The sequence below is a fragment of the Sapajus apella genome, unplaced genomic scaffold (genome assembly GCF_009761245.1).
Source record: "Sapajus apella isolate SASKATOON/1434 unplaced genomic scaffold, GSC_monkey_1.0 scaffold8, whole genome shotgun sequence".
NCBI classification, from domain to species: Eukaryota; Metazoa; Chordata; class Mammalia; order Primates; family Cebidae; genus Sapajus; species Sapajus apella.
The window spans coordinates 5,114,084-5,129,439 of NW_022436948.1; the positions used below are offsets into that span (position 1 = coordinate 5,114,084).

The 15,356-nt window shown below is 47.4% G+C and overlaps 1 protein-coding gene across 2 annotated transcripts in view; it reads right to left on the bottom strand.

Annotated features, from left to right (window-relative positions):
• BACE2 (beta-secretase 2) overlaps positions 1 to 15,204 on the bottom strand; it is a 96,923-nt gene extending 81,719 nt beyond the window's left edge. For both annotated transcript variants that reach the window (XM_032276834.1, XM_032276833.1), the window contains exon 1: positions 14,767 to 15,204. In XM_032276834.1, coding sequence (XP_032132725.1) covers positions 14,767 to 15,078 — 312 coding nt within the window. In that variant the 5' untranslated portion in view covers positions 15,079 to 15,204. The remainder of the gene's footprint in view (positions 1 to 14,766) is intronic.
• Positions 15,205 to 15,356: the final 152 nt, after the last annotated feature.

Sequence of the window (15,356 nt, forward strand, 5' to 3'; positions counted from 1 at the left end):
GCCCACACAAGAGCCCCTGACTTGCTGACACCTGGATTGGAATCACTGTGCCTACTATAAGCAAAAGAGCCACTGGCAATGAGAATGTCCTAACTGCTCTGGTGACAGACAACAAAAAAAAGCTTCCATCAATACCAGAGCTACTTCCTCTACTCGTCCCAGGGAGCTGCTTTGCTCAGGCAAGTTTACTGGGAGTCTTGGGTCCTTGATCCAGAGGACAGCTTTCCACGGTGGCAGGTAAGCAGCTGCCTGAAAGTTCTTCTTTGGTATTTCCACTGTTGGGCATGCTGTCTGGTGGCTTAGGGACTCCAGAATCTTTTTTTGAGCAATGCAGTTTGCCTCCTCCCCTTTTTAGTTGATGGGATTCTCTGCCCTGACTCTTACTGCTTCCCATACCTATTGGGGCAAACAAAATTTGGCCAGGTAGATAGGTTCCAGTTCTGTAAACAACTTGAATCCAGTTGTCTTGTATAGGTTGTTTTATTTAGTATGTTTCTGGGTATAGGTACATGTATTGTGATGTGTATTGTAACCAGCATGCTATCAAATTGGCTTATAGATAAAACAGCACTCATAAATTCAACAAATAAGACTAGTCAAAGCATATTAGTTTGAAGAGAATCTTGTGTCTTCTAAAATATAACTTTAGGATTTTTATCTAGGTAAGTCACTGATGTTCATAGGCTTTAAAACAGTTAAAATGGCTTTAAATGTGACTAACTTTGTATGATATCTTGGTTCTTGGTGATCTAGATAATGCAGTTAAAAGTGAAATAATTAAATTCAAGTGAATGGGATATGCTTAATGTGTGGTTTAAAACCATAAAATGGTAGAATGGTTGGCATTTATAGAATGCCAATGTCTAGTGTGAGGTTCAGGACTTCTTCCTTTCTAGGTTTACATAAAATGTGCTAAAGAAATGTATCCTTTGAGAATTTTTTTTTTTGTCTAATCCAGAAGTTATTAAATGGGAGGTTAAAAATACAAGTGAACCAGTGAGTAGAAAAGAGAGATGTAAAGAACATTATGAATGGAAAATGTATTGTTTGTTTGCAAGGAAAGGATAGAAAGAGTAATTCTATATGTGGAGAAATCTTATACAGTAAATTTCTGTCCTAAAGTAAAATAACTTGTTATTTAAGAGGTAGTATAGAACATGTCAGGAAATTCAACTATCTTGTAGATGGTCTGTGTAAGTCATCCACACAGTGTGGATGAGTGTGGAGGTAGGTGGGCACTCACTGGCCCTTGAACTCCTTTTGAGCAGTATGGGAGCCAAGAATGTCAAACCATGGATTCTATGTGTTGAGCTGCTGTGGTCTTGGCTTGCAGTAATTACCTATATGAACCTTTCCCCTCCCCTTTAGGATTTAGGACAGATTCAAAAGTCCCTCCAATATAAAAACAAAATACTGTCCTTCCTCACAAAGGAAAAAATAGCTCCCCTGTTCAACCAGGAGACTTAGTCTTGCTAAAACCTTAAGGACAAGGATTCTTCCAAGTATCAATTACAACCAAAATAGAAGGGCTCTTATTGGGTATTGCTAAGTACGCCCACTGCTATTAAACTTCACGGAACACCTACTTGGGTACACAGATCCAGGATTAAACCTGTTTCTTATGAGTTACAGGCACAAAAGGAGGACACTCCAACCACACCCATATCATTAAAGCTTTGGAAGACCTCTGCTATCTAGTTAAAATAATCAATACTCAGCCAGAAGACATAATGTAATGCTGTAGATGGGAATAGGAGCATTAATCTTGCTCTTCTTCCTGAGTATAGTATTTCTTTTCTATGGCTTTAACCAGCCACCTCCTCCTGGGAAACATCTCCTTTGGGCTTGGTGGGTATGAGGCCGCTCTAAGACCCAACCAGATACCATGATGCCACCGTTAATTCTGTTTGTTCTTCTAATTGACCTAAGCCAGTGTGTGTGTTGGGGGTAGGGGGGAACAAAATTTTAGAGTAAATATTTCAAAAATTATAGCAGCATAGAATGGTCTTTATGGTTGCTAGATTTGTCATCAACACCCCCAAGATAGAGTTTCATCTTCTGATCCATCTGGAAGATCTCACAACATGTCCCCAGACCTCCTAATTAACCATAGCAATCCCAAAATACCCAAACCCCTACTTGCAAAGTGGAAATCTCCCCCACTTAGTGGATTCCACATGAACCCTGACATTCCCCTGCCCTGACCACTATTATCTGAATCTGAGAAGTTGGGTTTCTCTGTCTCCAGTGCACTAAGTAACTTTATCTTTTGCATTCACGCTCACATTAATCACACAAAAGTGGAAGTTTCCCTGTGATGCTCTGATCCAACTCTAGTTGCCAAGTTTCCAAGACCACAGTGAGGTAAATGAGATTCCATTTGTAAGTGAAAAGACCATGTATAGGGTACCCTCTCCTGGACCGGAATATACAAAGGAAAAACAACTGCCTGGTCTGTGAAGGTGAGAGTACTGCCCTCTTCTAGAAAATAAAGACTGTTCAACCACCACCATTAGAATCGGTGGAAAGTGTCTCTATAGACTCAACCTGGCAATAAAGTATAAGCATCACACCCCACAGGGCTCCTGTGGGTGCCCCAGCTGGGCTCCTTTTTGTCTGTGACCATGAATGGGAAGAAGTCACACCCTATAACCACTCCCAACTCCCTAGGGAGTCACCTGTTCTTTAAGAAGTAGCTTTCCCTTATGTATCAAAAACATGGAACTGACATCAATGTATATTGGCCACTCTTGCCCCTCCAGGGGTCACAATCTATAACCCCTAAGACTAAAAAATACCAGAAAGAAGTGAGCAATAAAATTAATTCTGGCAGGAATCAGCGAGGCAATAGGACTGGCAGCACCCTGGGGTGGCTTTGCCTACCATGAGTTAACCCTAAAGAACTTGGCTCAAATCCTAGAATCCTTAGCCACCAACAGAGGTCAGGCATTAAAGAGAACTCAAGAGTCCCTAGACTCTGGCAAACGTAGTTGTCGATAACAGACTAGCGTTTGATTATTTACTACCTGAACAAGTTGGAGTCTGTGCAGTTATTAATAAAACCTGCTGCATGTATATTAACTCTGGACAGGTTGAGGTTAACATCCAAAACATCTCCGAGCAGGCTACCGAGTTACATAGACATAACCAGGGCACTGACCCCAACTATATCTGGTCACTATCAAAAGTGCCTTTCTAAGTGTCACCTGTTTTTCACCTCGTCTAGGACCTTTGACAGCTGTTTTGTTGTTACTAATTTTTGGTCCTTGTTTAACCTCTTAGAAGTTTGTGTCTTCTAGATTACCATAGTTCCAGAGACAATGCTGGCACAAGGCTTCCAGCTCATCCCGTCCACTGACACGGAGAATAAAAGCGTCCTGCCTCTGGGCCCCTTAGATCAGGTATCCAGAGATTTTTTACTCCTCTAGTGCTAGGCAGGGCCTACGCCCATAAACTCAGCAGGAAGTAGTTATGGAAAACGGATCTCCGCCCTTCTGCAGCCCCCTTAAGATTAAGGAGGAGTATTTAATCTCTGAGGGGGGAATGAGGTAGGAGGTGGGACTCAACTCTGGGAGTGGGACTTAGACACTCACACCAAATTGGGCACTAGTTAAGACAGGTCCAGGGTGGATGCAGGTTTCCATAAGACATGCCCACCTGTGCCAAGTCAGTTCAGCATGGCCCTGGCAACACCCAGAAGTTACCACCCCTTTCCATGGCAACAGCCCGACAACCCGGAAGTTACCACCCTCATCCTGGACATGTCTGCATAAACTGCCGCTTAATTTGCATATAATTAAAAGTGGGTACAAATAAGACAGCAGAACTGCCTCTGAGCTACTACTCTGGGCGCACAGCCTATGGGGCAGTCCTGCTCTGCAAGCAGCAGCACCTCTGCTGCAGCTGCGCACGGCGACTTCAATAAAAGCTGCTGCCTAACACCGCCAGCTCACCCTTGAGTTCTTTCTTGCGCGAAGCCTAAGAACTCTCCTGGGCTATGCCCCGATCTTAGGGGTTGCCTGTCCTGCATCACTGCATCCCAGTGTCCCAGTAAACTAGCCACACTTACCTCCAAGTGTCAGGGCCATTTCTGGAGAAAGCAGCCCAGGACACTGCTGAATAACACACACAATAGTCTCCATGGCCTTCTCCACCCCACCCCACACCCGGCACTGCCAGCTTGATTCCCCTTTTTAATTGCCTGTAAGCAGGGTAGCATAATGTTTTCACATTCTGTGTAAGGCCTTTGTTCTACAAAATCTAACCTCAGAGCACAATTTTAAACTAGATGAAAGAGGAGCTGCTTCTGGAGCATTGCAGACACTTCCCCGCCACACATGTACACTCAGCCTGGACACCCTCAAGTCTTTACTTCCCTGGCTGCGGCCTGGGACACGTTTTCAACTTCTCAAGGCTGAGTCCTTCTCCTCCTGCCAATCTCGGCTCAAACTGCACCTCCTCAGAGAGGTCTTCCCCAGCCGCCTTCATAAAGCAGGACTCTCGCCCATGCCCGTTCCCGCATCGCACTGTCTCACAGTACTCCTCTCAAAGTCTGTTTACTTCTTTAACAATCTGTCTTCCTTACAAGAACAGAAGTTCTGTAAAACCAAGGACTATCTTTGTCTAGTTGACTGTTGTGTACCAGGGCTTAGACCAAGGCCCTGACATACAGTAGGTGCTTAATAAATACGCTCTGAGGCAGGCTCTTGCTCTGTTGCACAGGCTGGAGTGCAGTGACACAATCATAATTCACTGCAGCCTTGACCTCCTGAGCTCAAGTGATCCTCCTGCCTCGGCCTCCTGAGTAGCTGGGACTACAGGCATGTACCATCAAGCCTGGATACTGTTTTTGAAAATGTATTTGTATAGATGGGGACTTACTATGTTGACTAGGCTGATCTTAAACTACCCTCAAGCAATCCTCCCACCTTGGCCTACCAAAGTGCTGGGATTACAGGCATGGGGCCACCACACCCGGCCAATGTGCTGAAGGAAGAAAGAAAAACATGCTCGTCCTTTGAGCCCAGTTCACAATTTTTCTCCTCTTTAATCCCCAGTCACTCCAGTTATAAGTGATGTTTAACTCCTCACACTTTACTGCATCTGGCAGGAAGATCCAAGTGGCATCAGGAACAAGACAGGACCTTATGTATGGGGGAATCAGCAGGTATCAGCGTGCCCCCGTGCTCAGGGCAGCTGTTTCCACTGCACGTTCTCCTTTGCCCCTCTGGGCAGTGACCCCAGGCCAGCCAATCTGCTGTGCGGAGTAACCAGGATTTCTCACTCTTGGCATGGTTGTCATTTGGGACCAGATTGTTCTTTGTTGTGAGGGCTGTCCTGTGCCACATGGATGCTCAACAACAATTCTGGTCTCCAGCCACAGGATGCCAGGAGCACCATCTAAGTTGTGAGAACTCAACATGTCTCCAGAGGATGCCACATGTTCCCTGAGGGGACACAGTCACCTCGGGTTGAGAACCAAGGAGCCAGGTCTCTTTGCCACCCTGGGGTAAAGCTCTGTTCCCACCCCCTCTTACGAGGGCTGGGAGGCAGAGTCGTGGGGCCACGGAAGGCCGGCTTTGCAATGAGAGGACAGGATTCACATTCCTTCAAGATGTAGACCCAGATTGTCAGGCATCTAGTTCTTGGGTTTGTTGTTTGCCTGTCTTCCCCTTTGTTCACTAGCAGCCTGGAATTTGCCACTTTTTCTAAACTAAGATTTATGGAACACGTACCACACACGGCTGATGCTGTGCAAGGCTGTTTCTAACACACCTCACCTCACTTCACTCTCAATTCTACAAATGCACTCTGTTTCATCTTTAGCCTTTCTTGGGAAGGTGAGAGAGATGTAGGAAGGGGCACACCTTTGTACCACGTCCCAAGGGTGTTACTGGTGGAATAACATCCCCTCCTACCCCACCCCAGTTTCTAACCAGCTGTAGCCTGTGACACAGTGGGGCAAGGCTCAGAGGCCTGTTGAAATTAGGAATAAGTGTGATGTAAGGGAAGGGCTGCCTTATTTTAGAACACAGACTTTCTGAATACCTATGTTGATAGGTTAGATCCTCTCCCCTTCCTGCCTTCCTTCTGCTGATTCTCAACATCTTGATGGTGTCCTACCTAAGTGCCTTTAGAGACATGAGTTGTGACACACTCAGGATGCCATCAGACATCCTCCAGCCCAAGACTGTCGAATGTAACAGCGATTTCTGCATTCTGGAACAAGCCTCAATTTTCCCCAAGCAGGAGTACTCCAGACAGCAAAACACAGCCCGATAGTACCACACTCCCTTTCTGCCTTAGCAAAAACAACCACTGTCTCATTCAATGGAGGAGGCTGCCAAGCAAATTTGTTACTGGAAACATTTGTAACAACTTCTAGTTTGCACTGCCTTGGAGCAAGCACACTTTGTAGGGTACTGATTTCCAGTTGCTTGGGCCACAAGGTAACCACTGATCGTTACTGGAAGTTGCAAAATTGTGGGACCCGGGTAGAGGAATGGATCTCTGTCCAAACTAAGAATAAAAAGAACGACATCTGTATTTTATATGTCTTTTTTCACTTTGTCTTTCTAGTAATTCATTTTTTTCTTGATGTTTACACCTTGCTGCCCCATGATAGACTGGACATCTCAAAAACACACCTGCAGCACCAAGGTTTTGAATAGCACCGCCTCAGAATGAGATCCCCAAAGAAAACTGTTTTCCACTTGCCCAACACAAAGGGGGTTTTGGAACACAATCTGCTTGAGGTGGAGATTTTCTAGATGGGGAAAGATAAGGAAACACTTAACCTAGGAACGGTATTTAGGAAGATGAAAGAGCATAGCCTTTCTGCACAGGAAACCACTGAGCACAGGAGAATCTGGCCTCTGCAGTGGCCTTCAAATAGAGTCCAGTGGCTGGGGCCAGCCTGCCTGCTTAAGGGGGACTCAAGGGATATAATAAAATGCAGATTCTCAGGTCCTAGTGCAGACAGTCTCACACAGTAAGTCTGGAATGCATATGGGAATCTGTATTTCTAAGCAGTTCGGCAAGGCATTCCTGGTCTTTCCGTAGGCAGCTCATTTGGGGAAAGAAGCAATGACTTCAAGTGTGACCTGTGAGCTGGTGGCAGCCACCCTCAGCTCTGTTCCCAATCACTGATCCGATTCTGCATTTTAACAGAACCCCAGGTGATACACCTGCACAAAGCTGAAGCAGATTGGTCTGGGGACAAAAAAAAAAAAATAGAGCTATGGAGATTCTCTCAAATGAAATAGATGCTATCACTGACTGTTAGAGCTCCTAGAAGGAATCTCAGGTCACTTGATCAAATTCCCTGATTCACAGATGAGGAAACTGAGGCTCAGACAGCTCAAACGACTTCTCTCCAATATTCAACATTTAACAAGTAGCAGATCTGGGACTAGTACCAAAGCACCTAGCTCCCCAATCACTGCACAAGCCACACGGCTCCGGCTGCTTGCAAGTGGCTTTTCTGATGTGAAAAAAGCCTAGGAATTTCCCCAGGAGGCAGCTAGATACAGTGGGAAGGGCTCTGGACGCCTCTCTAAGGCTTCTGGAATCCACGTCCACCTCCACCAAGAAGCCGCTTTCCTGCCAGCTACAGGTGCTCACCTGAAAAGCAAGTCAGGCCATATTAACCCTGACATTGCTGGTACCTGGAAAACTTTCTGATTTAATGCTTTCCACCTCCCCCCATGCCTCGCCACCCCCATGGCATGAAATCCTGAGGGGCTGGTTTAGAGGTTGTTTTATTTGGCTGCTGGTGGGGGGCTGCACAGCTGGTAGGTATACTGCACCAGCCTCCTGCCTGCTGCCAACAAGGCCATTTCCCAAGCACTGGCTTTGGAGAAGCTGGCACTCTGCAGTGGGAGCGCGAGGCTGCCCTTAGCAGGCCAGGCGTAAATCCTCTCCCTGCCACTTTCAGCCTAGTGTGAAACGGATGGAATGTGCATTCCCACTTCCCTTTATGGTTCCCTGGAATGATGGAGCTGCCCAGGGCATTGCCACATTACTCTTCAGACAGCCCCTTTGTCTTCCTACAATGGCAGTGCTGAGGTTGTGTATTTCTAGGTGCAGGTATATGACTGCCATATAATAGAAATCTGAAAACATCCCACCCAGGACCTGTGCTGGACAGCAAGCATTAGCACAACACAAACCCACTCATTTTATTTTTTTATTTTTATTTATTTTTTTTTTTTTTTGAGACAGAGTTTCACTCTTGTTACCCAGGCTGGAGTGCAATGGCGCGATCTCGGCTCACCGCAACCTCCACCTCCTAGGTTCAGGCAATTCTCCTGCCTCAGCCTCCTGAGTAGCTGGGATTACAGGCACGCGCCACCATGCCCAGCTAATTTTTTGTAGTTTTAGTAGAGACGGGGTTTCACCATGTTGACCAGGATGGTCTCGATCTCTTGACCTTGTGATCCACCCGCCTCGGCCTCCCAAAGTGCTGGGATTACAGGCGTGAGCTACCGCGCCCGGCTCATTTTATTTCTTGATGTGGTTAATGTCAGCACTCCCAGAGTATTCTTTCTTCTTCTGACAATTCTAAGAGCCAAAAAATGACCTTTCTTTTAATTGAGTAGCAACAGGCAATTATCTAATAGTCCATCTAGGCCAAGAAAGGATGAAAGGGAGCCAGGCCAGGCAGGCTGCATGGAAGAGGTGATACTCTCTTCCTGAGGTTCCACCATAAATGCGTTTACACCCAGGGAAGCTATAGAAGGGATGCCAGGCCACCCACCAGCCTCACAGGTATGCTCTGTTGTCCAGGTAGTATCTGTTACCATAACATACAATGAGCCCTAGTGTCTCGCCAAGGCCTGGGCAAGCAGGGTGACCCGGAGGAGGGATCCATGACACACGGCAAGGGACCCAGGGACAAGCAGAGGCCCACAGTCAGTCACAGGAGCCTCAGGTCACCTGGAGAGGGGCCTCACTCACCAGCAGGTAGGACCACCACCCCATTCCTGCTGTACCCAGTGTGGGGGTGGGGCAAGAATCAGCAGCCTCTAACCCTCCACCTCTGCCCCAGCATAGGCAGGCCCTGAATCCAGCGGCCAAAGGCTTGACCTGCTCTAGTCTATGAATGAGATATTAAATAAATCCCAAGGCATGCTGTCAGATACCATGGATAAGGAGAAAAACACCCCCTTTAAATTCCTCCCCCTCTACCCTTAGGAGCAATGCAGCTGGGCACCACAATCACGAAAGAACAGCCACTCATCACAACAGCCAACCTTTTCCTTTTGGGATCATTCCAGGAGGAAAAAGGAGGGATGGGCAGCCAAGAGGAGGCTAAGCCAAGCTACCTACAATAAGGAGATCACACAAGGAGATCAGGGCTGAGTACAGTGGGAAATATGGGGAAAGGCCCCTATTTCATATTAAATATATCTTGATTGATAAGGGGGTTGCCTTATAATGTCTTTAAAACATGAGATACTCAAGCTATGTCCATGTTGTTCCCAACACAAGTATTTGTTACTCACAAGTATTTAAATATCATTGATCTAATCTTGCACACATTGGATTTCTCTCATGTTATACACGAATTTCAGCAACTCTAGAATTAGTGCAACATGACATGGGACAGTTTTTTTGTTTTGTTTTGTTTTTAAGACAGAGTCTTGCTCTGTCGTCCAAGCTGAAGTGTAGTGGTGCGATCTCAGCTCACTGCAACCTCTGCCTCCCAGGTTCAAGCAATTCTCCTGCCTCAGCCTCCCTAGTAGTTGGATCTACAAGTGTGAGCCACTATGCCTGGCTAATTTTTGTATTTTCAGTAGAGACAGGGTTTCACCATGTTGGCCAGGCTGGTCTCAAACTCATGACCTCAGGTGATCCGAATCAGCCTCCCAAAGTGCTGGGATTACAGGCATGAGCCACCACACCCAGGCTGACATTTCAAATTTTTAAGCAATTACTCTCTAGTAGGAAAACAATACAGAAGTACAGAAGAGAAGTAGAAAAGCTCCCTTCTCCCTTCTCTCGCCCAGGCCCCAGGGCACTGTCTTACCACAGGCTTCACAGTAATACAACACTGAAATCATCATTTGTTTATTGCCTATAATAAAAGTTACACTTGAATCCCAAATCGAAATTACTAACAATTAAAAGGTGAGGTGGAATCAAAGAAAAAAAAAAATCCATGGTATGAAAAACCTAGAATGAACCTGTTGTGGATTAAATCGTGTTCCCCCAAAAAGATAAGTTGAAGACTTAACTCTGGTATATGTGAACTTGACCTTATTCAGAAAATGGGTCTATGCAGATGTGATCAAGTAAAGATCAGGTCAGGTTAGAGGAGGTCAGGCCCTAATCTAATGACTGGCATCTTATGAGAAGAGAGGAATTGGGCCACAGAGACTTACACAGAGTTGGGAGACTGGAGTGATATGGCCAAGGGCCAAGGAATGATAGCAGCCAGCAGATACTAAGAGGAGGGAAGAAGGTATCCTCTCCAAGAGCCTCTGGGGGGACAGTGTTTCTGATGACACCTTGATTTTCCAACTCTAGCCTGTAGAACTGTGGGAACAAGTTTCTATTGTTGTAAAACCAGGACACTAATGCAGAACTTAGATTATCCACAGCTGAGGAAAAGGAAGCCGAGGGAGGTTCCTCACTTGCCCACGGTCTCAGGTGTGACACTACAGTGTTTCGGACCCATAATCAGGCCAGGATGCTTCCACCAAACCATGTCATCTCTGGAAGCACGAAGATGGTTCTTCTTAAAAAGTTACTGTAACTAAAACATTGCACCTAAGGAGGAACTGCAATGAAGTGCAAAGACTTTGAGCTGGGCAGACCCAGATTGACAGCCCTGCGCCACCTTGCCTTCACCAGTGTGGCCCTCTGAGCCTCGGTTATCCCATCTGAAAATTAAGTCATGTTGTGCACATTTTCCAGGACATTGCAAGGATAAAATGAGGTGAGCCACGCAAAGGGTTTCACATGCCCTTTGAGTACCCAACACTCAATCAGCCAGAAATCAAGGTCAGCTCTTAATCTTATAAACCATTTCTCAGACTCCTGTCCCTCCTTGTTTCAAGCTGATTTCTTGGCTCACCTTTCCTAGTCCTCTGTAACACAGCCTTTGATGAATTCTTTCTCTAAAGCCCAGGAGCTGCCACTTCTCACTCAAAGGAGCTGGTGGCAAACTGGCTTGGACTTTCTTGTTCTTTCAACCTCAGTAATTGTTTTATTTCATTGTCTTAAAGAGTTTACCATTTCAAGTGGTTCCATCCGATTTCTTCTTGCTGGGGCCGCCTCCTTGTTTTCAGCCTCACCTACAGTCAGCTTAATCTGGGGAGCCTGGATGGCTTCTTCCAAAGAACAAACTCTTATTTGCATATGCTCAGTCCATATTTTCAATCCAAGTTTTCCAAAAAATTTCATACTAAGAGGCTGAGAATCAAGGAAATGCACTATGATTAAAATAGGATTTGCCAAAATAATTAGGTGGTCCTTGACATTCAAGTGCTCAGGTATGAGAAGAGTTTTGCAGTCTGCTTTACTCATCTTAGTGGAGATGACAGAAAATCTTTCCGGGAAAAAAAAAAAAAAAAAGCTTTTTTAAAGCTACTACAAGGTATATAGCCGAAAACCTTTTCCTATCTTCAGTTGGAGATATTGTGTAGCATGAAAGTCTCTTTTTTTAATAATGGAAATTGCTGTAATTATAATCACTTTAGAACACTGTTATTATTATTAATAAGACCAAATTGCACAGTTCAAGCAGATGCTGGTTGAAAGAACTGTTCCGAAGTTCTCCTGTTCGAAAGAGCCCATATAATGGATCAGCCACAGACCTGGTAGTCATCTCCATGCCAACGTGGCCCTGCCCGCCAGCACACGGGTCCTGCAGCTCTCACACAGGCTTCTGGGCACATGCCTGTGACTCCTCACAGAGTCACTGGGCAAACAATGGACCTCCAGTTCCTGATTAAAGCATTCAGGGAACAAAAGCATACTTCTAGCAGTTGACTTTCCCTTAGGAGAGGGGGTGCTGGAGAGCTGTGGTTGCTGCTGACCCTCTCCTCTCAAGGTCTCTCCCATGCACACCTGGATCCAGCTCTTCATTCTGTCGCTCATTCAACAGTGCCCAAGGAAGCAGGAGATGGGGGAACAGCAGGGAGTGCGGCAGGATCCAGTTGCAGTCATAAAGTTCCTAATACCTTGGGGTATAAGTTCAGGGTTCTCTGGCTAGAAAGGGTAGTTTGAGGCCAATACCAAAGAGATCAGGAGTTATGAGGGGAAGGAAGTCATTATCTGCCTGGTGGTTCAGAATTTGGCTTCTGAAGTTCAGCTCCCTGGGTTCCATTTTTGGCCCTCCCTTTTTCTTGCCCTGGAAAGTCACTCAGTCTCTCCAAGCTTCAGTTTTCCCACCCCCAAATGCATATAAGAACCCTGAGGGGTGGTGGGTGGTGGTGGTGGGTGGTGGAGATTCCTGGGGAAAGCACCCCTAAAGCACATAGCACAGTGCTTGTCACTGAGCTTTCAGACATTGTGTATGACGATTACTTAATTCTTGAAAAACTTGGTTATTTATTGCTTGAATTTACAATTCCATTTTTTCTCTCCACCTAAGCAATTTTTATTTTAGGCTTCGGAGAATCAGCAGAGAATAAATGTATGACTCCTGGCCATTAGTAGAGCAGGAAAGCTCACTCCAGGTTCAGAAGTCACCTCACTGCTGCCCCCTCTTGCTGGCCGACGACACCCTGCTAGTGGTCAGAGACATTTCAGGGCAACACAGGCAGGCAGTGAATCTTAATGCGGTAGTCAGTAAAGCCTGAGTTTACAGTAGGCATTTGCAAAGATTTTGCTATAAAGCGGCTTATTGCTAAATCAAGCCAGGAAGGAGGTATGGGTATTTCATTACACATCACATGTAAAAGTTAAATCCTTCTCTGTGAAAGCAGCCCTTCCTGGAAACATGCTAATGCTTGAGAAGTAATCTTGAACGAACTGCTGCCTTGGCTATGGTAAAGACAGGAGCCTAGGGGCTCAATACATTTCTATTAATTAAATTAATTAAACCTAATTTAAAAGTAAAGGTCATTGAATTAATTAACAAAGGCAAGCAATTATTTATAAAAGTTTTTTTTTTTTTTTTTGATTGCCCAAGGTAAGTATTTTTCAGTCCTCCTTCAGGCTTCTTCCTGTCCCCTTTCCTCTGGAGAGAGGGTTTCGGGGCTTAGCACAGCCCTCGGACTACCCAAATTTAGTTTTAGTAGAGACAATTCCCTCACATTAAAGCATACATCTCAAATGGGGAGTCATGCAAAGCCTGTTCCAAAAGATTCTCTGTAGGTCATCGAAGAAGTTCTTCCTCAATATCCTGTGATATTTACAAGGTTCTCGGCACCAGGCGCATGTTCCCACGTGGTGGCTGCACCAAGACCACATCTTAAGGCCGAGTTAAGCTCTCTCAGCTGATGGGATTCCCATTCCCTCCCTCCAACCATCCACTCCCGGAGATGGGAAAGATCATTCACGTGGCTTCCCATGACTTACATGAAAGGCAACTAGAATGAAAGTGTGAGCAGAATACGGTTTTGAAGGGGTCCCCTCCACCCCCCCCGCAAACTAATTAAACAACTACAGAAGTTATTCGGCAGCTTCCTTTTTCAAAAGAATTAGCATGGCATGTCTTTCCTCTTAAAGTCTTGAATAATTTAATGAGAATTATACAAAAAGTCATGAGTATGTTCTATTTATGGGAGAATCATAGCTAAATTAAAACCCAAATGACAATGTTAAAAATAAAAATAAAGTATCTTCAAACTGTGCATTCAATTGAGCAAATGACTTCAAATCCCACTTGCATTAGATACTTTGAAAGTAGGAGGGGGAGCAGATCAATTGGATTTTTTTTTTTTTAATTGAAGATTACTGTGCTTGGGAACATTTGTTTCTTGCTACAAAAATTGTTAGTAAATGAACATCAGAGTAAGAGAAAAGCTGCTTGGTTTTTTATTTTTGTTTTGTAATCGGGATACCACTTGGTCCCCGGACACCTCACTTAGCTCACATTTTTTTTCCCGGTAGCTGGACTGCATTTTACACTTTCTGCACCGCCGCGTGTAGATGCATCGTTCGGTGCAGAGGGGCAGGGCCGCGGGATGAGCAAGGACGCAACTGCCAAACCAACTCAGAGAAGGGAACGCTGGCGCGGGGGGAACGCTGCTCCTCGCACGAGCAGCAAGCAAGCCACTTCAGAACCGGGTTGCTTTTAGCTGAGCTCATGCATAAATCCCCTCTAAAGGGTACTGCGCCTTTGGAAGCCCGCCACGAGCCTCTTTAGCAATGAGACAGCATAGGGGGGTGGGCGGGGGGAGGGAGAGTCTGAAGATGAGGTGATTTTCCCCTGAACAGCCCGTCGCCAGAGGCCCACCGCTCCGTCTCCCGCTGGAAGTAGGTGTCGCTCGCAAGAAGGAAATCACGTTACTGGAGGCGGCAAGTTCCAGGTCTCCTCTCCCGCCCTGCCCCGCGGAGGGGGAGCTCACAAGTTCTGAAACACTCGCGCACACCCCTCCGTGCGCCCCGGGCGGGGGCCGCTGTCCTCCGCGACCCAAGAGCGAGCGCCCCCGCTCCCCCGCCCACCCAAGCCCCTCTGCGTTCCCAGCTCTTCTCTGCGGGGACAGCTGCTGCTTTGGGGCGATGCTAAGCCGCGTGGAGGCTTCTCCGTACGGCCCCCTTCCCCCAACGAGCTCGAAAAACCCGCGGCAGCCGCCAGGGCGTGGGGCTTACCTTCTGCGGGGGGGTCCCGATCAGCATCTCCAGGTAGTAGCCGCGGCCAGAGTCCCCCTGCAGGTTGTCCACCATGGCCAAGAAGTTGGCGGAGCCCGCGGCGGACTCCAGGGCGGGCTCCAGGGCGAGCGCCAGGCCGTCTGCGCGGCGCTCGGCGGGGCTCCCGGGTCCCGAGGTGGGCGCAGCAGCGCGGTTCGTGGCAGTGGCCACGCGGAGGGGCAGCGTGAAGGGCGCGGGGGCCAGCTCCGGGGCGGCGCGCAGGAGCCACTGGGCCAGCAGAGGCAGCAGCAGCGCCCGGGCCAGCGGGCCCATGCCCACGGCGGGGCCCTGGGGGCGCGCCCGGCCCAGTCCGTCCCGTCCCGTCCGGCGGCCGCGGCTCAGCGACTCGACCGGTGCGCGGGGCTGCGGGCAGGGATGGGCGCGCACCGGGACCGGCGGCGGCGGCGGCGGCAGCGGGGAGGACGGGAGGAGGGCCCAGGGGAGGAGGCTCGCGGGCGAGGAGAAGGCGGAGGCCGGGGAGGCGGGCGCGGAGGCGCGGAGGCGCGGAGCCGCCCCAGCCCGTGCCGCCAAGTTGGGCAAGTTCTTCTCCG